At 30.9% G+C, this 26,136-nt stretch overlaps 2 protein-coding genes across 3 annotated transcripts; both read right to left on the minus strand.

Annotated features, from left to right (window-relative positions):
- Positions 1–1,297: 1,297 nt before the first annotated feature.
- Positions 1,298–8,183, minus strand: LOC129296619 (mRNA cap guanine-N7 methyltransferase 2-like). 2 transcript variants are annotated; one of them, XM_054935206.1, is made up of 12 exons: positions 7,951–8,183; positions 7,739–7,817; positions 7,558–7,652; positions 4,841–4,912; positions 4,468–4,549; positions 3,995–4,028; positions 3,640–3,762; positions 3,452–3,544; positions 2,473–2,541; positions 2,236–2,324; positions 2,036–2,133; positions 1,298–1,816 (listed from the first exon to the last, which is right to left on the minus strand). In XM_054935206.1, exons 1-12 carry the CDS (start codon positions 8,050–8,052, stop codon positions 1,619–1,621), a joined length of 1,134 nt encoding a protein of 377 aa, XP_054791181.1. In that variant the 5' UTR covers positions 8,053–8,183; the 3' UTR covers positions 1,298–1,618. The 2 variants fall into 2 exon arrangements, with proteins under 2 accessions (XP_054791181.1, XP_054791182.1); XM_054935207.1 differs by lacking the exon at positions 3,995–4,028 and having other exon boundaries at positions 4,440–4,549; positions 7,951–8,182.
- A 9,529-nt stretch (positions 8,184–17,712) lies between these two features.
- LOC129296614 (uncharacterized) lies at positions 17,713–21,293 on the minus strand. The gene is made up of 3 exons (XM_054935201.1): positions 19,603–21,293; positions 19,184–19,274; positions 17,713–17,966 (listed from the first exon to the last, which is right to left on the minus strand). Exons 1-3 carry the CDS (start codon positions 21,205–21,207, stop codon positions 17,776–17,778), a joined length of 1,887 nt encoding a protein of 628 aa, XP_054791176.1. The 5' UTR covers positions 21,208–21,293; the 3' UTR covers positions 17,713–17,775.
- Between the last annotated feature and the right edge of the window lie 4,843 nt (positions 21,294–26,136).

The following is a 26,136-nucleotide window of genomic DNA, read 5'->3' on the forward strand; positions in this document are numbered from 1 at the left end:
ATCATTCAGTTCATGAGGCTTTTTTTCTTGTTATTTTAGAGACCAAGAATTAAAGGAAGCTGATTAGGGTCCTTCATTAGTCATTAGTATCATATGCTTTTTGTGTAAGAAATACAAAGATTCCGTATGCTTCAATTTTTTATTATGATTATTTGTAATCATTATACGGCTGTCTTATATTTCTATATAATTAGGTTGGATTTTTTTTTTTTTTTTTGCATCGCTTGTTAACGAAATTCCATCTCCAATATTTTATTACTTTTTTTTAGTAAAGCAATCTTATATTTCCATATAATTATTAAAGTATAAATAACATTGAATTATCTGGCAAAAAAAACTATAAATAATATTGAATTGAATAATTTTTTTAATCTCCGTATCATGCTTATATCTCTCCTATTACATCAATAAACAATGAAAACAAATCCAAATACATTAATTAGTTTTAATATGAAAACTAAAATGTCAACGACACATTATTTACATTAAAATTACAATGATAATTGTTACATTTGAGAATAAGAATTTTGCATGAAACAACTAAATTGTGAACTAACTTGATTATACGAGATCTACGAATTGATTGATTATCTTATTCAAAAAAAATTTTTAAATCTACAAAGACTGCTAGAACAAACTAAAAGCAAATGGTCTTGAACAATTAAAAAGTTTCCAAAAAAGGCTTTTACCAAAAGAACCTTTAAAGAAGACTTGACTAGGAATCATTGGATCTTATCTACCAAACTAAAGAAAAAGAAAGATTTGACTCCTTGTCCCTCCACCTTTTTCTTTTTTGGTTGCAAATTGTAATGACTAACAACCACCATTTTTAAACTCAAGCTATGGGGAATAAACAAATGAATACACATGCCCAACTTTTACTCAAAAGAGGGGAGAAAACGGCCAGTGCTAACCAGATTTTGCATACCTGTATTCAATTCAACTCAATTTCGTTTTTACTTTCTGCTAAAAAATTTTGTACTTGATTTATCAACTCCCTGTTTGGGTGGAAGGGAATGAACTAGAGGAAACTCTCATGAATTCAATTTCTAAAAAATGGATAAGTGGGGTTATAAAATTCTAATAAAGGGAGGATGCAAATTAAAAGAGTAAGGAAAATTAATTATAATATTTTAACCCCACTTCTCCATTTTTTTAAAAAAACTGAACTCATTAGAATCTCCCCCCTCCTCCATTCCCCTCCAACCAGAAAAGATAGACATGGAGTCATGAGTGCTTTATGTAAAAGAGAAGGAATGGGTGGTGACTGCTAGTGCATCCTCAAAGAAAGTAGTACTTTTGAACAAAAGATTTCCACAAAGAGGGACCTACACAAGAATCTGAATGCTAAGGCCTTTAAAATAAACACCGAATCATAGTGCTAGATCAACTACGTGTCTATTTCCTTCCCCTCTAAAAGACTACAGACCTCATATACAACAGAAGTAGTGTGTCAAACCATTCATAGAACATATAAAAAATAGTCATCCTGAAAGAGAGTGTATAGCTGCTACGTGTCTACTCATAACTAGTTTCACTTGCCCATTTTGTGTACATGGAATCCACTTGAGAAAAATCATGCTTCTAAACAGTATATATATCTTCCTCTCCTAAAGAATCAGATTGCCTCTGGGAATCGTAAATCAGCAGGTCCAGGACCCAAAATCCCTTTTTGTTCGCTTATCTTGCCCAACCCAAGAGGAGGTTCTACAACTATAACTGGCAATGGAACTGGAACTGGAACTGGAACTGGGACTGGGACTGGGACTGGGACTTGTACTGGTACATTAATTTCCTCATCTCGCCAACCGGTTCCCTGCCACACACATACCATGGAATTGGGAGACGAATGTATAGATCACTGAATCCAATCACGTATATACATATGTACGAAAAAGCATATTCAAACTTTTCTTTATAGGGAAGATGAATTTCTACAAAGTAATTACAATACAACAGAGAAGCATTTTCCAACTGGAAGCATGAACTAGGCTTACCAGCTGCCTTTTAAGGGCTTAATACTAGACATGCTTACCTCATCATGACTATAAGTGGGATCCTGCATTAATGGAGTTGACATTGGGGGCGTGATATCTGGGTCAGGCTTTTGAAATATAAACGTGGTATAGAGACCTGTATCAGAATATATTGAAAATTTAAAAACCCACCTTGATGAGATTGAAGCCAGAAACTTCAAGGAAATAACATGTTAACAAGAAATAACAAATGAATCACCAAGTGTATCATATGATCGAGGAAAAAGTCTCCCTCTAGGATCCAACAGGTTTGGAACTGAATTCATTAGCAAGCCTGCGAATTGTGCTCTTTCAGCATCCACAAAGATTAGCGTGAATATCCAGTCTAGAAAACTCCAAAGATGCTAATAATGAAGATTAAATTGAAGGATTCAAAAGGATCAGCCTCTGAATACACAGTTCTAAAAGCTAATTTTCTAACAAAATGCAGTAGTACCTGTTGTCATCATAAAACTCAGTCAAGTTTTGAATCTCCACATACTCAAGGCCAGCTTCTCTCGCCAACCTAGGTTGCACCAAACAAAGTAATAGGTTGTTAAATGTAAATCGAATACACACACACACCCCCGCACTCTCTGATAGAGCCCAACTCTAAAATTAAATGCACTACAACAGAACGCTACAATAACAAGCAATTAATGAGGGAAATGCTGAGGTTTTGCTATTAATGACCGAATAACTGAATCCGTGTTTCAAAATGACCTTCATTGATTTTCCCCAAAACCCTATTCCCTAACAAGTACTAAGAATATAAAAACACAATACTGAAACAGTCCCTCCCTGGTGTTTGAGAGACCAAGACTCTCCTCACTTCTGTCTTCACTCTAAAACATTCTGTCTGAGTCCCTCCCCAAAACAAAGCAAAATATTAAAGCAACCCAAAAGGTAACACTAACACCTAAGCTGAGTCTATTGCCACTCTACAAGCATCATTACTTACTCCCCATTATCAGGAACCTTAGGACAATAACCTTGAACTGCTGGATCTTTCCTCTCTGACCCTTGTCCCCCCCTCAATTTCCTCTCATATGTTTTGATAAATTTTCCAGCTCTATCACACACACACAAAACAAGCATGGACTGAAATAAACATGCAGACAACATGGTGTCGGTGAAGTTTGAACATCCCACCCATCACTGCTTGTTATCAGCACAAGAATCCGTAATACATTTATCCTCCCAAAGATTTCAATTCCCCATCCAACTATTACAAAGTCAACTTTAACATGATTGTTATTAATTGTATCTGCAGCCTAAATAAAAAGTCTAAAGAAAATGGCAACAAAGCTTGCACACTTGAAATCAGTAAATGGTCAGTAGCAGAAAGTGGTATCAACATAATATTCAGTATTAACCAACGTAACAACTCAGTCATTGTTCATTGTTAATTATAGGTTATGGAATAAGACAACAACCTGATGAAGCTTGGAAAGTGAACCAAGCAATGGGTTTCTGCAGAGACATCATTAGAGAATTTCAGCTGATATTTCTTTCCAAATAGTGGAAACCTGGTAACAGTACACATTCAAATGGAATAACTTTTTACTAAATTAACCCAAAGAAAATAAGCAGCAAGCAGTTGATTAGTAGTAAAGGACTATACTTTTCTTCTTCAACTTCAAAAGTAATCATGTAATTCTCTGTCCGAATACAGTTGGGAACAATGTTTGGCTTCATGCTGCTGCTTTTGTTGTGATAAGCTTCAACATTCTTCTGGTACTTAGCCCTAAATAGCCATGTATAACAAGAAAGAACTGCTGATTTAACATTATCCAGTTCATTTGTTCATAACGATCAACAAAATTCATGTTAATTTCAGGTTAATTATCTAAAAAAAAGTAATGATGACCAAAGCAATACAGAGTTACAATTAATGAATGTGAACCCCATACTAGATAGAAGCAACTATATGCAAAAGAGGGAATAAGAAAAAAATCTGTACAAGAAAAGATCATTACTTGTGTAAATCTGGATATGTCATGTAGGCTTCATCTGAAACAATTAGACAGTTCTTTACCCTTTTCTTGGGTTTTATTGGACAGAAAGAAGGGCTCGCATTATACTTGTGAAAATAAGATAAGCACTTCATGAAATGCAATGATTACCACTGAACTAAAAGGGGGCAAACCTTCAGTCTTGTATTTAAGCAGAAAAGCGTAAAATTATCAAAATTATAGTACATATTAAGAAACCAGACACATGGCATGTAAGAATATAAAATTAAAAAATCAACAACATGGCAGTCATGATAGCAGATATCAAGCTCATGGTTGAACAAGCATATTAAACGACAGACAAGAACATAACCCCCCCTCCTAAATGAATAACACTTTAATAAAACCAAAAGAATAGTGCATGCAACTAAATCCAAGAAGGAGCCTTTGGCAATCACATGTCTCATACCATATGGTAGATGAGTCAGGAGTAATACCGAAAAAATAACCCCCTGGTTTCAGCAAAGATGATACATTATGCAGAAGTCTCCGTGCTTTCTCCTCGCTCTCAAAACACAACTGCATGTGGATAAGTTATTCAGAAAAGAAAGAAATAAAAGAAAAGAAATCCTGAAAGACCAATAAAAATAAAAAATTAAACAAAATAAAAGTTCCAGTGATTACAAACACATTTCTTAGGACTTGCCTCCTCAACCATTTTTCTAAAACTACTTCAAGAGAATGATCACAAAGACGTGGATAAGCTATCTCCTAAGAGAAGCAAAAAGAGGCTCTAATAAACCTTAAAAAATTAGCCAAAAAAAAAAGTAAAATAATGCAAGAAAACATAAGTAGAAAGCAAATGGAAACCTGCAAATGCTGCAAACAGCAGACAAGATCAGCCTTATTGGTCCTCTCCTGCAGATGCATATCTATATTCTCCTGTCAAAAAAATAATAAATGAAAAAGTTAATAATAAATGTAGTTTCTCCATTTTTTTCTTGGGCACAACTAACATGATCCATTCTTGAAGTCACATATAGGTGTTCATGTTATCACAAACCATGCACTTCATCAATTCCAACATTACAGAGTATTCTGATACCATATTCAGAACAAATAATATCAAATATACAACTTACATTTCTTCACTTTTTTTCTTAACGGGAGGTAAATGAAGGTAAAATTGAATTCACGTCAAAAGTGTAATAGACACTCTCTTGGCTTGTCATGCCTAAATGTTACTGTAGAAATATTGGGAAAGGAGGCAGTGACAAAAATTTCCAGCTTGTTTAAATATTGGGAAAGGAGGGTTGTGTTAGGCCATCAACAGCCAATGTAAAAATTTGTTGAATCTATCATGAACATGGACAATAGACGTTATAATGTTAATGCTAGGTCGTTGCCCGTAAGTAACGCGCTGCATGGCTCGAGTACAGTGATAAGTGAGTTAGAGCTGCTGCATCGGCGCCCGGATGTAGTGTTAAATGAGCAAGGGCTACCGCGTCATTCTGGACGCACGCGGCTAAAGAAGTTAGTCCATAAGAGCAAAATTAGATTTGGTCAAACTTGAGTTATGGAGGAGGACATTGGAGTCGAAAGGTTTTCGTCTGAGTAGAAGTAAGACGGAATATTTATATTGTAAATTTGGTAAAGGACTATTCGAAAATAATTTGGAAGTGAAATTGGGAGATCAAATCATACCTCAAGTGGAAAAGTTTAGATATTTGGGAGCCATTATTCAAAATGATGGCGAAATCAGTGGAGATATTTCACATAGAATTCAAGCTGGGTGGTTTAATTGGAGAAAAGCTAAAGGAGTTATTTGTGACCGTAAGGTGCCTAATAAACTTAAAGGAAAGTTTTATCGTACTGCTATCAGACCGGCAATGTTATATAGTAGTGAATGCTGGGCTCTAACGAGACAGCAAGAGCATAAAGTTGGAGTAGCAGAGATGAGAATGTTACGATGGATGTGCGGACATACACGTAAAGATAAAATTCAAAATGAGCACATACGTGAAAAAGTGAGGGTGGCACCTATTGAGGAAAAAATGGTAGAAAATCGGTTGAGATGGTTTGGGCATGTACAAAGAAGACCAAGGGAGGCACCAGTGAGAAGAGTGGAACATATAACTTTGAGTCCGATCAAGAGAGGTAGAGGAAGGCCTAAGAGAACACTCTTGGAAGTTGTTGAACGTGATCTCTTAATTAATAATATTTCTAAAAGCTTAATAAATGATAGAACACAATGGCGTCTTGCAATCCATGTAGCCGACCCCACCTAGTGGGATAAAGGCTTGTTGTTGTTGTTGTTGTTTAAATGTTGATACAGTAAATGCTTCATGGAAATGTTGTAACTGATGAGGAAATGAAAACCACAGTCACAATGATAAAAGCATATTAATGGATAGAAAAAAGAAGAAAAATAGGGGAAGAACAAGAGAAATAGTGAAATACAATAGCACATAGGCACTGCAAGCTTTATTTCCAAACATGACATTAATTCTATATCAATTCTCCCAGCACATTCAATCCTATAAAGGTCTATATTCATTTAGTCAGTTTCTCTCATTATTCTGCAATTCTTTTCTTTATTTTCTAATTGATGGTGTTCACTTTTCTTTGTTAAGGAGCCTGGTTCTTCCCAACTGATTCTTCCTCACTATGTCTTCTTTTGAAGTGATGTCATCTATATGCAATTGATTTCATAGCCTCACCCCTCCTTCCTCGTCATTTGACACATGTCAAATCTACCAGAATACATTGTATGTCAGAAATAAAAGGAAACAAAATAGTACACCCATAGCTTCTTCCTTAATATTATCGACAATCAAAATTTTCCATTCTTACCACCAATGACCTTATAATATCCCTCAACTAACATCTGGTAATCACAACTCCAGCCACTCAACTGTGAACATATTAATTGTTTCTCCAAGCAGCATCACAACTACATTCCCCATCCTCACTTCCCACCCCAATATGGGGATAAAAAAATAACACTTATCAGAGAAGCCTTTTCCAAAAAAACAGGTTTTCCCCTAACATTTCAATGACTTAGCAATAGTGAATTATCTTCTTCGCATATTTCAGTAATTTTTTAGCATTGGAAAGACAACAAAACACTGTCAGAAAATATTAGTTTTTCCCCTGACATTTGCAATAGTTAGTTCTCTTTGCATATGTTATTTTGGCATAACAATAGAGGGTCTGCAAATGTCAGAATCTTCCGCATGAAGCAACAATTCTAAGCACCTCAGCCTCAGGCATGCAATCCTTAAACAAAAGGTATCCCTTGCTCGTGAACAGTGACTACTAAAAAATAACTTGAAATGAGTTCTTGGCTACAAAAATCTCAGCGGCTCAAAGGATTAAATGAGCTCTTAGATCAAGGATAAAATCACGTATTCTTACAACATAATTATGAAGAATAACAATTACTCCTTCCCACAGAGAAAAATTAAATGCGAAAAGCGATCGAAGGATAATAAAGGCATTATAAATTTAAAATCAAGAATATAATCCAAGCTAACTATATGAGAAATCCACGGATAAAATTTCAAAGGAAATTGAGAAAACCTCACCGTGCAGGGATCAATCTCAAAGAACTCTGTAGTGTAAGCTTTCCTCTGGCTCTCCCACGCTTCTCGTATCTGGCTAATCCCAGACGACGCCGCATCTATAGCAACAATTCACGGTTAACATACTGAAACTTAAGCAGAAATAAACACAACCAACAGGAGATAAGATGTCACAATTCAATACCGATTCCAATATAATGACCGATTTGGGCTTCATCCCACTTATCAGCATCTGCTCCGCCTCCACAATACAAGTCACACACCTTCAGGGACCAAAGACCAATACAAGACACATGAATGAAAGGATTATTGCAACCGAATAGAAGCAAGCGAGAAAGATGAAATCAGCGCAGGAAAAACAAACAGCGCAAGAAATTATGGATGTGGGGCCAATACCGTGGCATAAGGGTGAGCGAAAATCTTGATGAGAGCCATTTTGGCAAAGTCGTAGAGACGATGGGGAGTAGATTCAGTTCTCGGGCATGCAATTTGACTCATCGTCTCCTCCAGAATACGCCGGAAAGAGCTTCCAGGGCGTCGATTTCAGAAATTTTGGCGACGCACACAACACTGCAACCAAGGAAGCATCTGTCAAGTCTGGAAAGTACAACGGTACAAAGCAGCATGTAACTTATTTCTAGAGCTGTCAATTAGATCATCGGACCGATTTTTTAAGCTCGAAAATAATTAAGATCAGGTTTTTATTTTAAAAAAAATAATAATTTAAATTTAAAAATATTTAAAAATAAAAGGGCCAACCTTCTAAAATTACAGTCCGTCTTTTTAAGTTTTTTTTTATTTTTTTAAAAAATTATAATATAAAAAATTAAATATATAATTAAAAAAATAAATATATTAGACTCATTCGTCCCTCATTCATTCATTCGTTAAAATTTAGCTAATAATATTAATTAAGTCTAATTTTTATTGATATTAATTTTGATGTTACTATTTAATATTAAATTTAAATATTTAAATTTTTTATTTATCATGGTGTAAATTATTTTAAATTTATTTTTTTAAATTTAATTTTATGTGCAATAACTTTTTTAAAATTATAAATATGTTTTTTAAATTTTTAAATTTAAAAAATAAAAAAAAGCCCATGAGGGCCGGCCTTTCAACCCTAAAGGTTAGAGTTGAGCTTTGTAAAAAAAAACTCAAAAACATGATAGGACTTATTAGAACCAACCTATTTAGACTTGGCCCTAATTGATAACTCTACTAATTCCCTTTCAAATTATATTACATTTTTTAAAAATTTTGAAAATATAAAATATTTTAATAAAATAAAATTTTATTAAATAAATTTATTTTAATATTGTAAATTTTTCTATTTATTTAATTTTCACGTATTTATCTTCTCAATATCATGACCCACAGTTATTATTAAATAAAAATATTTTTAATAATTTATATTTATATTTTAAAAAATAATAATATAAAGTGTATTTAAAAGAGTCTTGAGAGTGGAAGCTAGAAAGTTTTGCATAGCATTTTATAGATAGATATAAGAGAGAATTTTAATTAAGGATGATAGAAGAGAAATATTTATCAATGAATTCTAAAAAAAATTAAAAATTCTCTTCAAAATTTTTGACCTAAACTGAAATAAAGTTGGTGGCTAAAAAGACCTGAATACCCCTGTTCAAAACAAAGAAAAAAACGATTATGCATTTAGAATAAAATGATTGAACTAGTATGATTGTTAATAAATTATATAATTTATAATTGATATTGATAAATTAATAAATAAAAGATAGATAAGTAACAAATGATATTAGTATGATTATTGACAAGTGAAGTCATAGATAAGTAACAAATGATATTAGTATGATTATTGACAAGTGAAGTCAAGTAATTTACAACTGATATTAATAAATTAATAAGTAAAGTAAAAAAATTAATAATTAATTATGGTGCTTTTTCATCAAATTGAATGAACAAATCTTGTAAAGGATTCACAAGTCAAATTAAGTAGTTAATACATTATGTTGATAAATTAATAAGTAAAGTTATGAAATTAATAATTTAAGATTATAAAACCAAGGAATTAACTAGTTAATTATTTAACAAGCATTGTTAAGGAATTAACAAGTACAAGTAAGCAATTAATAAGTAAAATTATGTAGTAATTAAATACTTGTTAATTTTCAAGAAGAGCATTTCGATCTTTTCAGCCACCTATTTTATTTCAATCAATTCATTCTAAAAATCTTGTAGAGAATTTTCAGATTTTTTTGGGACCCACTAATAAATATTTCTCTTTCATGATCCTTAATTGAAATTCTTTCTTAATATTAAAACTATTAAATTATTAAACTTTAAAAACCTTACAATATGCTCTCTCTCTGTTTTCTTTTTTTTTTTTTTTAGCCAAGTATATGCTCTCTCATTAAATACAAAAATATTGACCATTAAATTTGATTATATTTTTTTTTTCATAAGACTTGATGGTAAATATTCTTGTATTTAACAAGAAGGATCAAATTACAACTTTTAAATATTGAAGGAGAAAAATACACATACAGGAAGATATTAGAGATTAGATATATTCTTAGATCTATAATTCAAGAGTAAAATTATTGTTTACTCTTTTTTTTTAATTTTTTATCTTTAAATAGAATGTGTGTGCTATAGTATAACAAGTAACAACGTTATCAAACTTAATAAAGAAAGATGCTCATATGAAATCATCGTTTGAATTATATACTATAAGTCGGTTGCAAAAGAATGGCAGTAAAATTCAGTGGTATTAAACAGAAAAATACTATATATTTATTGAAAATTATTAAAGAAAAAAATATAATCAAGTCCTTTGAAATTGTATAAGTGATAATATGATTTCTCAAAATTTCATAATTTCATTATAATTTTTAAGAACTTTTTTGTTATTAAATTTTAAAATGAAAAAATTATTTTACTTTTATTAAAAATAACAAGTATCAATCACAGCTTTTGCTTAAGAAATAAAAGCCTTGATCACAATTTTTTTTTGTGAATCATGAGAGTTAAATAAGAAATCACAATTTATCAAGTATAATTTTTATTATTGAAAAACAAGTTTTCAAAATAACAAACTCTAATTATAACTTTTATTTAAAAAATAATAAATTTTATTTGAAGAATCACAAAAATTAAATAAAAAATCACAACTTATCAATATACATAATTTCACAAAGTTTCAATGGAATTATGGCATGTGATAAGAATAAAAGTGATATTCAATGATTTATATAATTTCACTAAAACAAAAAAAATGTATATTTTTGGTCTTTTCATTCCACATTGAATTCTAAATTTATCTTTTAACTTTGTTGAATTTATTTTTAGTTTTTTAACCTTAAAAGCACTATCAACATTTTTTTCTTTTCTTTTCTCTTACATTACAACAACAACAACAATCAGCATTATGTTATTAAGTAGAATTAATTATATAAATTACATTATATCATCGTACTTTATTATTTATTAAACTTTTAAAAATGTTAACAATAAGTCTTATTTCTTTTCTCTACAATTGCTTACTTAAATTATAATAATATTTTGAGCTAATAATTTTATATTTAGAACTCTCATTCAATTTAAATATGAGCATTGATGAGTTCCAAGCCGGAGTAACTCTTTATCATATAATAATTTTAACCACATTATTATAACAATATGAAATACTTTCTAATTCAGTTTAAATATGAGTATTAGTGAGTTCCAAACATATTTTTAAAGCCATTTCTAATTCTATTTTCGGTTCCATTTTCAATTTTATTTTCAATTCCATTTCATTCAAAATGCTTCCATTGAACCAAACGAGCCCCAAAATTAAATGAAATACTTTCCCATTTAAAATTTGATATTTTTCTTAAATTCATGCAAAGTTAAAAATTAATTATTGGTGAATTTGATTGTTTCAGGAGCAGGAATTATTGGTGAATGCAAAATTAACGCAGATTGTGATGCTAAGTGTCCTTGTATATGTCACCCCAGAAGAAGCTATTGTTAACTTGATCCTATAATATAACTGTTGTCAGCAAATGTCTTTGTTGTCCTTGCCCTCCTTCTGAGTTCTAATAATCCCTTTTCAATGTCCTAGTCATTGGAATAATAAAAATTTTGAAATAGAAGATAAAAATCAACACCAAGAAGAAAATGCAAGCTTTATAGGAACCTTGCTAATTTTATTATTAACCAAAATGTCATGTTCAAAAATCACGTTGAGCGTTAAAGTTCAAATCAATTTTCACTTCAGACTAAAAACATTATCTAGAAATGATCTAACTAAACAAAGGAAATGGCTATTAAACTAACACTTACTTGTGGTAGAGAGTAGCTTGTGTTTGGCATCCAACTAGAAGGAAGCTTGCTTTATAGAAAGCTTGTTAATTTTATTATTAACCAAAATGTCATGTTCAAAAATCGCATTGAGCGTTGAAGTTCAAATCAATCTTCACTTCAGACCAAAAATATTATCTAGAAATGATCTAACTAAACAAAGGAAATGGCTATTAAACTAACATTTACTTGCGGTAAAGAACAGCTTGTATTTGGCATCCAACTAGAAGGAAGCTTGCTTTATAGGAAGCTTGTTAATTTTATTATTAACCAAAATGTCATGTTCAAAAATTACATTGAGCGTTGAAGTTCAAATCAACCTTTACTTCAGGCCAAAAACATTATCTAGAAATGATCTAACTAAACAAAGAAAATGGCTATTAAACTAACATTTACTTGCGGTAAAGAGCAGTTTGTGTTTGGCATCCAACTAGGAGGAAGAGTTTCAAAGCAAATATTCTCTTCTTTTACTCACGCCAATTTTTTTTCAAATTTATTTATTACTTATATTGTTTATGCCCTCCTTTAATTACATATATATATATACACACACACACGGGTGAACTGTCCAGATTTTAGTGTTCTTTGGATCAAGATAATGAGAGTGATACGTGTTAATTTATTTTCACTTAATAGGGATTATCTTTATCCATTGAGATATGTTTACTTGTTCATTGAATATAAAATAAAGTTATACTCATATTTTTTGGTCAAATATATTCATGTACTTAGTCATTAGATAAAGCCATGGTCATTGGCATGCATTTATTATTGTAAATCAATAATATATGTGTACATGGATGCTGCCAAGAGAAATAATATATACCCACGAAGAATCACCTTCGAAATTGTTCATTGAGTAAACTAATAAATCCATGCATCTTGTATTTTATATTCAATTTTTCGGGCTGAACTATTTTATATTCAACATTAAATATACATACGCACACATAAACCTTTCCATTAGATTATGGCAAGAAAAAAGCTTTTCGTTGGATGAAATATAAATCCGGGCAAATTTTGGAAATTATGAAGTATATTATGTGTATTATTTAAATTAATTTTATCACACATATGGTGGATTATTAACTTTTAATTATATTATCAAAAAATTTAATTGTTCATTGAATATAAAATAATATAAATTTATCTATTCATTGGTCAATGAATCAAATTAATAAAGGGACATGCTTTCGTTTTGTTTAAATCAATAATACATGCACATCAGCACATGAATGTTAACCCAAAAAATAAAAAATAAAAGGAGATGCATGATGAATCACTTTTGAAATTGTTCATTGAGAAAACTATAAATCCATATTAAACTTTTTGGAAGGTTATGTCCCCGAAAAAAATCTTATGATTAGATGAATATCTAAACAATTTTTGAAAATTATAAATTATATAATATATGAATTATACAAGTCAATTTGTTTCTATGCGTTTCATTCCATTTAGTTCGAAGCTATTATGGGATGGATGAACAGAGCGAAAGATTATATAAAAAGAAGTAGAGTCGATAATTTGAATTGATTATACCACTTTGGGTAAGCTTATTTGAAATGAGCTTAAAGTATTTTATTTTATAAAAAAAATTTATATAATCAAGCCTGGCCTAATTTCTCAGATTGGTCCGAATACCCAAATTATTGTATTTTATTTTATTTCAATTGTTATCTAATTTCAATTTTTATTTTAAAGACTTAATATTTTTAATTTTTATATTATTTTAATAATAATAAAAAAAAGAAATTCAGGTATCCATGTTAAATCTATTTGGGTTTAGACTTGGCCTAAATTTTTTAAGATTTTTTAAATTTATTCAAGTTGACTTGTCAAGTTTAACCCAAATTATACCTCTTATTAAATCTTTCACTGGAAGAGATGTCCCATTTACACTTGACTATGCTTTGAATAGAATAATTACCTTCAATGAAAGATACATAAGCAATTAAAAAGATATTTGTTAATAAATCTAAACAAATAAAAACATTCAAATTAATTTTTTATGTTATCCCATTTTAAATTTGAAGATACTCTAAATAACAACTATTACGTTATGTATAATGATAACAATACAACGTTATCAAACTTAATAAAGAAAGATGGCAAAAAAAAAAAACACTTAATAAAGAAAGCTCATAGGAAATCATCGTTTGAATTATACACTATAAGTTGGTTACAAGAGAATGGTAGTAAAATTCATTAGTATTAAACAGAAAAATATTGTATGTTTCCAAAAAAAAACATAAAATATTTTATTTTTATTGGAAATTATTAAATGCTATTAATTAATAATGCAATTCTACTGTATTGCTCTTTGTATAAATTGACTTGTCCTTCCTGTGGATTTGAATGAAGAAATTTAACAATCACAAGATGGCTCTGAAGAAGTCTCAAGTCTGCTTTGTATTGTTCTTGCTTCTCACCGTCTTCTCCCTCCCATCCTCAGGTATATCTATGATAATTTACAGATTAACTGAAATAAAAAAACAATTGTTACTTCATGTATTGTATTTTTCTTTTAAAATTTACATAATTTTCTTTCAAAAATGAAAAGTAAACTATATAAATCTCCTCTGAGATTACATTATTTTTTTCACGTTTATATTTGTTTTCAAATCCATAGATTACACACATAATTTTCTATGGATGAAATTTAAAAAAATTATTATGTTTTACTTTTTGTAGGGAAAATTTGTGTATGTTATAAGAACAAAAGAGATATTCAATAATTTATATAATTTCAATAAAACAAAAAATATGTATAGTTTTGGTCTTTTCATTCCAGATTGAGTTCTAAATTTGTCTTTCTTTATTCTAACATTGTTAATTTATTTAACAAAAATGGTTAAATAGATTATAATAATTTTGGGAAAATAATATGATATTTCCTTATTGAGTACTCCCATTCAATTTAAATATGAGTTAAGTGAGTTCCAAGCAGGAGTAACTCTTTATCATATTATAATTTTAACTACATTATCATAACAATAAATTAAATGAAAAAATTTCCCATTTTAAAGTTTGGTATTTTTTCTTCCAAAAATTTATGCAAAATTAAGTATTAATTGTGAATTTGATTATTTCAGGAGCGGAAAGTGAGGGAGAATGCAAAGTCAACGCTGATTGTGATTCTAAGTGTACTTATATATGTCCTCCTGGAACAAGTTACTGTTACTGGGATCCCAGAACTGTAGTCAATACGTGTCTTTGTTGTCCTGGCCCTCCTACTAAGTTCTAAATTTCTAATCCTTCTCTAATGTTCTAGTCATTGGAACACCATGCCATCCTCTCCTATTTAGTATTCACCTCTAATAAAAGATATTATAATTTATGAGTATTTCCAATCCTTTTCTTTTCATTGATAAACACTATAAATTCTTTTTTTTTTTAATAAACAAAAGTTTAGGTGAACTTTTGTCATCTCAGTATTCAAGAAAGACAGCAAAATGTACATATAATCAAATCTAAAAAATATAAATTTTGTAATAACCACAACAATAATAGGAAACATTTGATGAACTTTTAAATTTAAAATTTTTTATTAAAGCCTACTGAGTTCAATTAGAAAGCTACAACCATTAATTTTTCAACTCAAATCCTTCACAAAATATCCAAATATCATGCTCAAATGTGGACATTTATTAAGCATAAATAAATTACAATAAAGAAACCAGGGCATGGGGTTGAGTGTCCCTTAACCAAGTGTCAGGGTTTCGATCCCTGTTTATGTATGAAAAAATATTCTCTGGCCAGCTCTTCTACCCTTTGAGGTGCCTGATTATGAGCGAATCCGGATTAGTTTGGGCCGTTGTTGTACCAAAAAGATGTTCTGCCTAGGTTACTGATGTGTAAGCAAAAAGAAAAAAGAAAAAAACAATAAAGAAAGCCAAGAGAGAGGGAAATAAGATAGGAATTTCAAACCAAATTTTCATTATAGCTACTGAACTCTCGTTTCGAACTTAAGAGTTATAACCTGTTGCTAACGTGGAAGAAAATTAAGGCTTCATTGCTCCAAAAATCAGACAGAACGGGGCAAGCATGATGAGAGTAGGGAGGAAATGAAGAAAAGAAGAAGATGAAGAAGCTTGCGATCGCACACGTCCGCATCTGCTCCTCCTTTCTGAAATCGTCCACCTTTGCTCCTTCTGTTTCTATTCCTTCAACTTTCCCTTTTTTAATTCAAGTGATTCGGCTGTCATGTGCACCTCACATGACAAAGACCTTTTTTTTTTTTTTTAATGAAAATGACAAAACTATTCTTAATGACCCTAATTACAATTTACACAATGTTACCAAAAAAAAAGTTGAGATAATAAAATTGAGTACACTTCAAACCCAACAAATCTCCATTAATAATACTCAATTAGTTTCAAAAATCTGCACAAAATAAAATAATATTCAATAACCATGTGTGCAAAAATATGAAAAAAGTACTTGCAATGACTATGACATGCCTCCAAATTCAAAAGTCTTCACAATGACTATGGCATACCTTTGGGTTTAAAAATCATTTAAAGAAGTACTTACTTTTCGCTCATTAATAAAATTCTCACATCAATAATAAAAATTGATCTTATGATATCGTAAATTATAAGTCAAATCCTTATCAATATAATTAACTTTTTGTTGGTCAAACACTTAAAATTCTATGCAAATATTATCATAGGTCATTATCTTAGGTTAACTTTGTAACTTTAGCCCAGTTTACTATAAGGGAAATACCTTATACATTTTATATGTGTATGTATATATATATTTATTTTCAGTCCAACCAAAACAAGTAAATTTTAAAATGTCAATAATATTAATAATAAGAGTTTGTTAGGAAATATTCCCTCCAATCCAAAATATAAATAGTTTTTAGGGAAAAATCAATAAAGTCCTCATTCTCATTAAAATATAGTATTTTTTTTTTTTTTACCTTTAGTCTCAATTACTAATACATTTTATGATGAATGAGAAATAAATTTATACAAGAATCTAGGTTAATAAATACAAAGTGTAAAATGAAAAAAAAAATTCACATGTACTAGATTGCTTATATTTTGAATCAAAATTAATTGAAAGAAAATGTTTATATTTTAAATTTGAGAGAGTAAATAATACATAAAAGATATACATGTTTTGATTTAATTGAAAACAAATAACTTAAACTTTAAATATATAAGACTAAATATATAAATTATCTTCTTACTACAAATATATAAATGAAAATGAGAAATAAAGAACTGAAGGCGTTTAGTTTGATTAGTCGAGGAAGATGGATTAACTTATCTTAAGGTCTCAAATTCAAATATGAGATATGCCGTCGCATTAAATAAATATGCCAAAGGAATTCTTGAGGTGCCTGTGAGATTTCTGCTGGTTTACGATCCAACACAATAAGGGTTCTAATTAGTTTGAACAGGAGGTAAGAATACCCTCAAATTTTCTAGAATATTGAGCGACAGAATCAAATAAAGAATGAGAAATAAGGAAAAGAAAATAAATTTGGATTCAAGGAGGAGATACAACATGTTTAACAATTTGTGGTCATCCTCCTAATACAATGAAGGATTTGGATCTAGTGAGTGACCTAATGCATCAATGTGAAGAAAATATATTCAACATCTCACTTTAGTGAAATTCAATAACCAATCAAATTTACTAGTGCCATATTTCAGCAAAAAAGGATAAATATTCCTAATACATTTACAAATATCCAAATATTGTTAACATTAATTATCCAACAATATAAAATTATCCAAAAACTACTCTCCATTATCTATTAGGGATTTTGACCTAACATATGATTTAAATAAAAAAAAAATCAACACCAAAAAGGAAATACAAGCTTCGTAGGAAGCATACTGATTTTATTGCTAATTGACTCTTTCCATGAACCGATTAGAATTGCCTATATTTAAGCTCCGCGATACATGTAGATAAGGCATCTCTTAATTGGGTGTTATCAGAGTCCATATAAAGGGCGTCTTCATATAACCTTCTAGCTTGGTGTAGCAATTTCACCTTCTCCTTGCTGCTAGATGGCCTCAAACGAGACCTTTGCTGCAATGCTACACCCCATCTGAACAAAGCTGCAATTTTAACAAGCTCAAATTAACCTCCAACAACAAGAAGTCATATCCCACAAGAGAGGGTCAATTACATGAATCATACGATATCATTCTGATATCTTGTTCAAAAACTTCATTGAGTGTTTAAGTTCAGATCAATCTCCAAACAAAAAACGTTATCCAGAAATCATCTAATCATCTAACTAAACAAAGAAAATGGCTTTTTAGAATAAAAGCGAGATGCTGTAAAAGAGCAGTTTTAAGTTTGGCATTCAAGGGAAAGGAAGAGTTTCAAAGCAAAATTTCACCAAAGCATGCGAAAATTTAACTTGTAATGAAATTAATGTCTAGTGTCCCTTGGACTATGATGTGTGTATCTATTTGAAATACCTGAATTAGTCTCCACAATGCAGTTGTTTCCATGAAAAGGTTATCTATTTAATTACATTACACAGTCCATTGACGGTGGTATACTTAAGGGTCAGATTGGCAGCAATAATGGAAATGGAATGGTCCATGGAAAGAACAAAATTAAAAAAAAAAAGAAAAAGAAAAAAAGAAAGTATTTCATTAAAAAAGAAATAAAAATATATATTTAACAGTTGACAAATGATACTCAGATTCAAATGTAAAGGGGTGTATGGTTCCTGTGATCTTCACTCTGTCGTTTCACATAGCGTGAAACCTGGAGTGTTAGGATTGGAAGACAGTGTTTTTGTAAGGGATAGGAGGGTGGCATCATAAATAAAGACTAGGCAGAAAGGTGTAGATTAATAACAGCCAAGAATTTGTCATTTCAGATCAGAGGGCTAAATAATAAATTTGTTTTAACAGTTACAGCAGCAAAATTTATTTATAAAAATTATGAAAAAAATTAAAAATTATATCATTTCTTATGTGTTTATATATACAGAAAAAGGGAATACGTTAAACATGAAATTTCAAATTTCAACCTTTATGAATTATATTTCCATTAACAAATAGTAAACAAAAAAAAAAGATAGTATCAATTTTTAAAATGATGTTAATTAAAACAAAGAAGGGCAAATTTAAAAATTCAAGGAACGTAGAAGTTGATCAAGTGTGCAGCCAAATATTCTCATATATCACTGGAATGTAAAATACCATCAATTGCCATACAAAACAAACATCATGAATACCTTAGAATTTCATACCATAATATATGAAACACCATTATCTGAGATAATTCCAAAATTTTGAGTACATAGAAACATTACCATCAGGAGCATAAATATTTCCTTTGGACAACATCGCATTAAATTTGTCAATTGCAGCTAAGAACACTCTGTCAGCCTCAGAAGCTGCCGCCTGTAATATTTGAAAAGAAATCAATTAAACTAGAAACTGAGCATTAGACAAAAGAATCAGCGTGTCAAAATGGCAGAATTAATTATGCCAGCCAATAGCAAGATGACAAGATGTATCATATCAGATTCTAATCAACAAATCATTTCTAGACCCAATTTAGCTGTTCACTAAACTATACTTGAGTCAGTGTGCCTAAGTGGGCTATACATAAAAAGGTGGAGAGAAAAACAATATCATGGTTCTCATACAAAGTTACCAGGGAACCGTAAGAGAACTCTCAATTGAATAATTGAAACATATAATTTCATGATATCGACTAGACGCATACCGGTCCAATATCTGCTATCAATTGTCCACGGAAAAACAAAGCAAGACCCCAATTATATAGGGCTCTCACATCATTCCCATCAATTGACAGTGCCAGCTTATATTTTCTGCCTGCCTCTATAAGTAGCTCTTCACACTCCTCACATACATCAATTAACATAGGTGCAAGATTTTCTTTACTGGTGATTTTGTTTTGCAGTCGATTCAGGATTCTACTTTGTTTTCCAGATGATGAAGTGACGCTTCCAGACAGAAGCGTTCTAAGGTCACGACTACTCTTTAACTTCAATTCCCCATGCAGAAGATATGCATTTCCTAACTGGCCTACAGCCAATAAACTCATAGGCTTTAAGTCTACAGCTCTGGAAAGTAAATTGGAAGACTTGTACAACATGATTTCAGCTTGATCTTCCTCACACCTACCCTTCATACACTCTTTGGCTTGCTTTAAGAGGTCTGTTGCTTCAACAAGATACTTATCAAACACCATATCATCAGAGATCTTCGAAGATGAAGAGACATTCAATTCACTCTCATGAGTAAACAAGTCATTGGGAACATTGTGGTGATTATCACTGTTCTTCCCATTTTTTGTATATTGAGACCCATATGATCCATATTCCCTCTTCTTATGAGAAGACTTCTGAGTTTCATGAGCACTATTGATCATCTGCTCATGTGCAAAGGAAGATTCACTTTCCATGTATTCAGAATCAAGCAGATTATCATGAGATTCACATATGTCTCTGATGCTGTCAGAATTCAACTTCACAGAGAAGCTGTGACTATTTGAGAATTGCAATCTATTGTTCTGGCGGTGCCTATAATCTTTTTTGTCAGGAAATATTTTGGCACTTCTGTCCTGATCATCTGAATGCAAAATTTCTTCCTCGCAACTAGCAGTTGTACTGCCTTTTCCATCAACTGCCAAATCAGACATTCTCAAAGAATCATGAGAAGAATCCAAATTGCCATATGCTTTATGCTTATGGACTGAATTTAAGGACCCACCTTCAACAAGAGGAGTACTATTATTAGTCCCTCGAGTTTGATCAAATTCTTTATTAGTGGTCTCTCGTGTGACATTTTCTCCAATTTTAGCTGAATTGGAGGAGGGCAAATTTTCTCCAATCAAATTACCAATAGACTGTAGCATCCAGTGCCCAATTTCACCAACTTCTTTCTTTTTTCTACCAGGCTTATGTTTCCCAACCAAAACACCACTCGAGTTTTCCTCACTGTCGATTACATTAATGACAATATTCCTAGCATTCAATGCTGATAGTTTTATGGAATCTGTAACTTTAACATAACCATCCAAATCACCTACTTTAATTTTATTATTTCTGATAGCACTTTCCACATCACTCTTCAAGTTATTAGCTTTAAAATCAAGTTCATCAAAGAATTTCACCAAGCTCCTTAATTTCTCAGCAGTCAAGTTCAAATTTTCCTCCTTTACCCGTTCCTTACTTCTAATTGCCCTTGCATCATCAAAACCGAAGGTTACATTACGAAAAAACCCTACCGTAAAACCAGTGGCAAAAACCAACACAGAAGCTGGAAGCAGGATTATGGACGAAACTTTAACCCTAGAGATTGCCATTGCACACACAAGGCCCAACAGGAAAACGAAAATGTTCTTCCTATCATCAAGTCCAATAGAAATGAGAAAATTACGAAGCACATCAGACTCACCGGGCCCCTCCGACGCACTAGCGAATTCCAGGTCATCCCATCCGCCGTAAATGGCAGAGTTAGGATCACAATGAGCTCTTAAGGAACAAAATCTGGGGAATACAGAGCCATGACTGCGACTGCAATTTCTACCAGAAAATTGGAGAACATTGTGGTTTCTTCGAGAAAGCGAAGGAAGAAAGTAAAGAGCAGGTGAAGATGATGATTGAGAGTTCAAGAGATTAATGGGACTTATGACAGTCACGGTTTTCATCGAAGAATGCCTCTAAAGACGATAGACTTTCGCGGACTCTTTAAGCTGCAATATGAAAGTTGATCATCACTTTCGTCTCGCCCGCTTCCGCATTCCATGGCCGATGAGCATCGGATATTCCCGCTCCAAACTACTTAAGCGACGGCGTTTTGGTTGCTGAGTAGCCAAGGCCCAAGTGGGTCTCGGCCACTGACAGCCGAGATTATCTCCTCAGTATAGTGGAATAATAAATTAAAAATAAAAAAATTGGCGTAGCGATCACGAAAATTATAAAATAGTTTTTTATTACAACTATGAACTGTTCATATCAAATTGAAAAAAAATATAATAAAACCTCACCAAAATATATAAATAATAATAACATTTTTTAAAATTTACAATTCTTTTAAAGTCCTTGAGTCTTTGTTTAAAATACAAATAATAGCCATGATTTTATTTTTTGAATCATAATTTATTTAAACAATTATAACTTTTGTTTTGTGAATCAGAAAAATTGAATAAGAAATCATAACTTCTCACTTGAAAGTTCTTTTTATGATTGATAAATAAGTTTTAAAAATAATCAATTTCATTCACAACTTTTGCTCATCATAAAATTGAATAAAAAATCACAACTTTTTACATGAAATTTCTTTTTTTATTAAGAGAAAACATACATTTTAGTCCCTGCACTTTATTCATATTTTGTTACAAGTCACTGCACTTTTTTTCAATGTTTTGGATCTCTACACTTTCATTTTTTAATGTTTTGTGTTCATCCAAAATCCCTATACTTTATTCATTTAGGGACTTAGAACACTGAAAAATAAAAGTGTAGGGACCCCAAAAAAAGTGTAGAGACCTATAATAAAATAAAATCAAAGTGCAAAGATCAAAAGATATGTTTTTCCTATTATTAATGTCCAAGTTCTAAAAATAATCAATCCAAATCATAACTTTTATTTAAACAATTACAACTTTTATTATGTAAATCGCAATAATTAAATAAGAAATCATAACTTCTCTCCTGAAATTTCTTTTATTATTGAAGTTATGAAAATAACCAATTATACCGTCTTAAAATTCTATATTATGGTTAATGTCATTATATCATATAACTATTAAATTGATGGTCTTCTTATTTTTATTCTTATTACCTCCAGCGGTTTCATGTGGCATCATAATGTAGAATAATTTTATTTATAAAATTGTAACTCTTAAGTATATAGGGTTGGAGGCTTATAAATTGAGGCTTGGCATAAAAGGATTATATACATATCAAAATATGCACAAACACTATTACAAAATATATATTTTACCTCTCTAAATTTACGTCACTTTTTGTAAAAGTGACATAAAATATAGAGACGATGACAATTTTATAAATAAGTTTTAAATATGTAAGACTATCCATGTTCCTTTGAAAAAAAAAGCGACATGGTAATTTATCAATTTACTTTTTTAAAAAAAGAGACGTGAATTGTAGAAAATAAAATATTTTAAATTATTAATTTTTGAATATTTTTTATGTCCTTTTTTAAAAAAAACGTGGTAAGTTACTACTTTGCTTTTTTTTTTAAAAAAAAAGGACATAAACTATAGAAAATAAAATATTTTAAATTATTAATTTTTTGACATTTTTCACTTTCCTTTTTTTTAAAAAGTGATGTGGTAACTTATTAAGTCATTTTTCTTAAAAAGAGATGTGAATTGTAAAAAATAAAATATTTTAAATTATTAATTTTTGGACATTTTTCAGGTCCCTTTTTAAAAAAGATATGTGAATTGTAAAAAATAAGATATTTTAAATTATTAATTTTTGGATATTTTTCATGTCCTTTTTTTAAAAAAGTGATGTGAATTTCAGTCAGCATTTTTAAATTAGATCAAGCTTCTTTCTCGCTCCATCATTTTATATTTTGAAACTTAACTCCTCTCCTTCTTTCCCTTTAACGGCAGCACGTCTCTCCTCTCCTTTCCATTGCAAATCTCTCCTCTCCTCTACACAACAACTCTCTTTTCTCCTTCCCACTACATTAAGACCCACAACATCAACATCTATGGTTGACAAACTGAATAGAGACCTAAGGCTAGCATTAAACGGTAAGTGTTGGATAGATAATTCTCTCTTCTCCTCGTCTCCTCCTCTTTTCCCTATTTGACGGATAGCTTCGAGACCCATGGGATCCACGGCCGAGATCCACAGCTTCTTCTCTTTTCCTTGAGCAAGCAATATTTGGTTAGTGTCACTTTTACCCACAAGTTCTTTTTCTTTGTAGATATTTCTGACTTATGCTTGAGCCTTCTCCATTATCTTTGGTTACTTTATCAATTTTGGTATGATTTTATTTTTTTTTTTTTTAGGTCTATGAAATCCATAACTAGCTTGAATGATGAAATGATAATGACAAATATTTAAATTTAAATTATTTTAACATTTGTTTCAGGAGAAACGACGTCTCTTTTTACAAAAGAGGGACGTGGATTCTCAAAAAACCATGTCACATGACGTGGATAAGTCAATTTTCTGTGTTGCTCAAATCTATGTTCTCCATAATAAGGACGTAAAATGTCCTAAAAAAGAGATGTAAAAAGCTTTTTTTGTAGCAGTGAAACATGAATGATCCCTATTTCCTATATCTACATTTATCTCTTGCTTTTATTATATTGTTCATATTTCCTTATATTTTTATAACATATTATAAGCACGACATTCTATCAAATTAGTTCATGGTAGAAGTTTGAAGAATCTCTTATTGATGCTTATTGATTCTTGTTCATGGCATAGAGGTAATTTGCTCAAATGGAGTGATAAAAATTTGCAAATTTATTTAGAAGAAAGGATGGCCTTGCAATTTCAAAGAAGGTACCAATTTTACTATCATGACTAAATAGAGATTCATATTGAGGTATAAGAATTTACCTTATTTTGTTCTTATTTTGTGCATTCTTATATTTTATATTTTATCATTTAAAAATTCTAGTTTTATAAGAATTTACCACCAATTGAAGCCTTATTAGGGAGACCAAACAAGAAGAGGTCTAGGATTGATTAGTGTACAAAGAGAAAAAAAAAGTGATTCAAAGCAAATTAACAAGCATGTAGTTGAGGGTATGACATACTTAGACCTAAAGTGGAGAAATTCAATAAGAAGGATGTGCAAATGACTTATTGTTTTTGCCACTAGTTAGGTCACAACATGTCATATTGCAAACAAGTTAGTATTTGCACTTGTCCTTTATATGTATTGCCTTCACCATTGCTATAGAATTTATTTTCACTTTCACTTGACCATTTATGTATATATTGTGCAGTGGCCTTCTACTAATAAGGAGCCACGACCAAAGAAGGCTAGGAAATTTGTCAACTAGAGGCCTACCCCACCACCCATTCTTACACCCTCTCAATAACAACAAACTCAAAGTAACCAAGTTACTCAACAATTTGTCAAATAGAGACCTCCCCTATCACCTACTACAACTGACACTAATATTATTGAAGATGCTTTGAAGCAAAGCAATTTATAGACCAAGAACTGAGGTTGGCATGGGGATCTGAGTTAATAAAGTCACAAGAAGGAGAGTTTACAATGTAAGTTTATTTTATAGCTTTGTAGTAGTTGACTAATATTTTCTTATTGATTCCATATAATAATACACGTTACACTTTACATATGTAGCCTAGATTGCCATCAGAGCTAGTATTTAAAGAGGGCATGGCTAAGGAATATATTCATCACAACATAGATACAAAAACAGGGTTCCCCATCCTAAATGAGAGTTAATTGTGAAAAGAGAAGCAAATAATAGCCAGTACACCCATTACGAGAATTGCATCAAAAGGTTTTGGTGTAAATGTTGGTCAACCCTCAAACCTCCCATTTAAACCACCTAGTTTAAGATGGCAGGGGAATCCTAGTATCAGTGGCACCCAGCTTGAAGGTTAAAGGCAAAGGATGGTTGGACAACAAAGATCAAAGGGAAAAGAGACTATCATTTAGTCTATCTTAGGCCTGCCTTTTAGTCTACCATTATTTTTTTTGTGTTTTGTATGCAGCCATTCTATATATGGCATAGTAAATGTTGGCAACATTCTTTTGTGTTTTGCATGGAGCTATTATATGTAGATTTGCCATGATTTCTTTTGTGTTTTCTATGCAGTTATTCTGGCATGGCAAAGTGATTTAGTAGTGTCCTCATTAGAGACTTGACTATGTTATAATTTGATAACTATTTTAATTAATGTTGTTATCATGTTGGCTAACCTTTAAAGGTTTATTGTTCATTCTTCTATTTTCACAGCAATTATATAGTTCAATTTAGTTGTTCAACCTTCATAAATGCATAATAAATACAAGCACAAAGAAAGATTGGTAGATATGCCCATTTCAATTTTTCACAATAAATGCATAAGGACACAATTTTTCTTACAAATTTCCAAATATTCAATGGTTCTAATCAATATAATCCTCAATGGTTCCAAACAGAATGTTAAAGGGTCCACATGCCCATTACAAAAAAGATACTACATTCCTATAAACAAGCAACAACTAAACAACTTGTGTACATTAGGTATTTTTCTACATAAGCCAATTCAACCCAAGG

This window comes from Prosopis cineraria, unplaced genomic scaffold (genome assembly GCF_029017545.1).
Source record: "Prosopis cineraria cultivar Desert tree isolate PC_DT_omini unplaced genomic scaffold, ASM2901754v1 PC367, whole genome shotgun sequence".
NCBI classification, from domain to species: Eukaryota; Viridiplantae; Streptophyta; class Magnoliopsida; order Fabales; family Fabaceae; genus Prosopis; species Prosopis cineraria.

What these genes read in the sequence shown, in the direction of transcription:
- LOC129296614 (XM_054935201.1), bottom strand. Translation starts at nt 21,207, where the DNA reads ATGGCAATCTCTAGGGTTAAAGTTTCGTCCATAATCCTGCTTCCAGCT. An exon ending in TGATAGCAGATATTGGACCG is followed by an intron (nt 19,275 to 19,602) that starts GTATGCGTCTAG and finishes CAAATATTACAG; the next exon opens with GCGGCAGCTTCTGAGGCTGA. An exon ending in AAATATTTATGCTCCTGATG is followed by an intron (nt 17,967 to 19,183) that starts GTAATGTTTCTA and finishes TTAAAATTGCAG; the next exon opens with CTTTGTTCAGATGGGGTGTA.
- LOC129296619 (XM_054935206.1), bottom strand. Translation starts at nt 8,052, where the DNA reads ATGAGTCAAATTGCATGCCCGAGAACTGAATCTACTCCCCATCGTCTC. An exon ending in CACTTTCCAAGCTTCATCAG is followed by an intron (nt 2,542 to 3,451) that starts GTTGTTGTCTTA and finishes GGTGCAACCTAG; the next exon opens with GTTGGCGAGAGAAGCTGGCC. An exon ending in TCGATCATATGATACACTTG is followed by an intron (nt 2,134 to 2,235) that starts GTGATTCATTTG and finishes ATTCTGATACAG; the next exon opens with GTCTCTATACCACGTTTATA.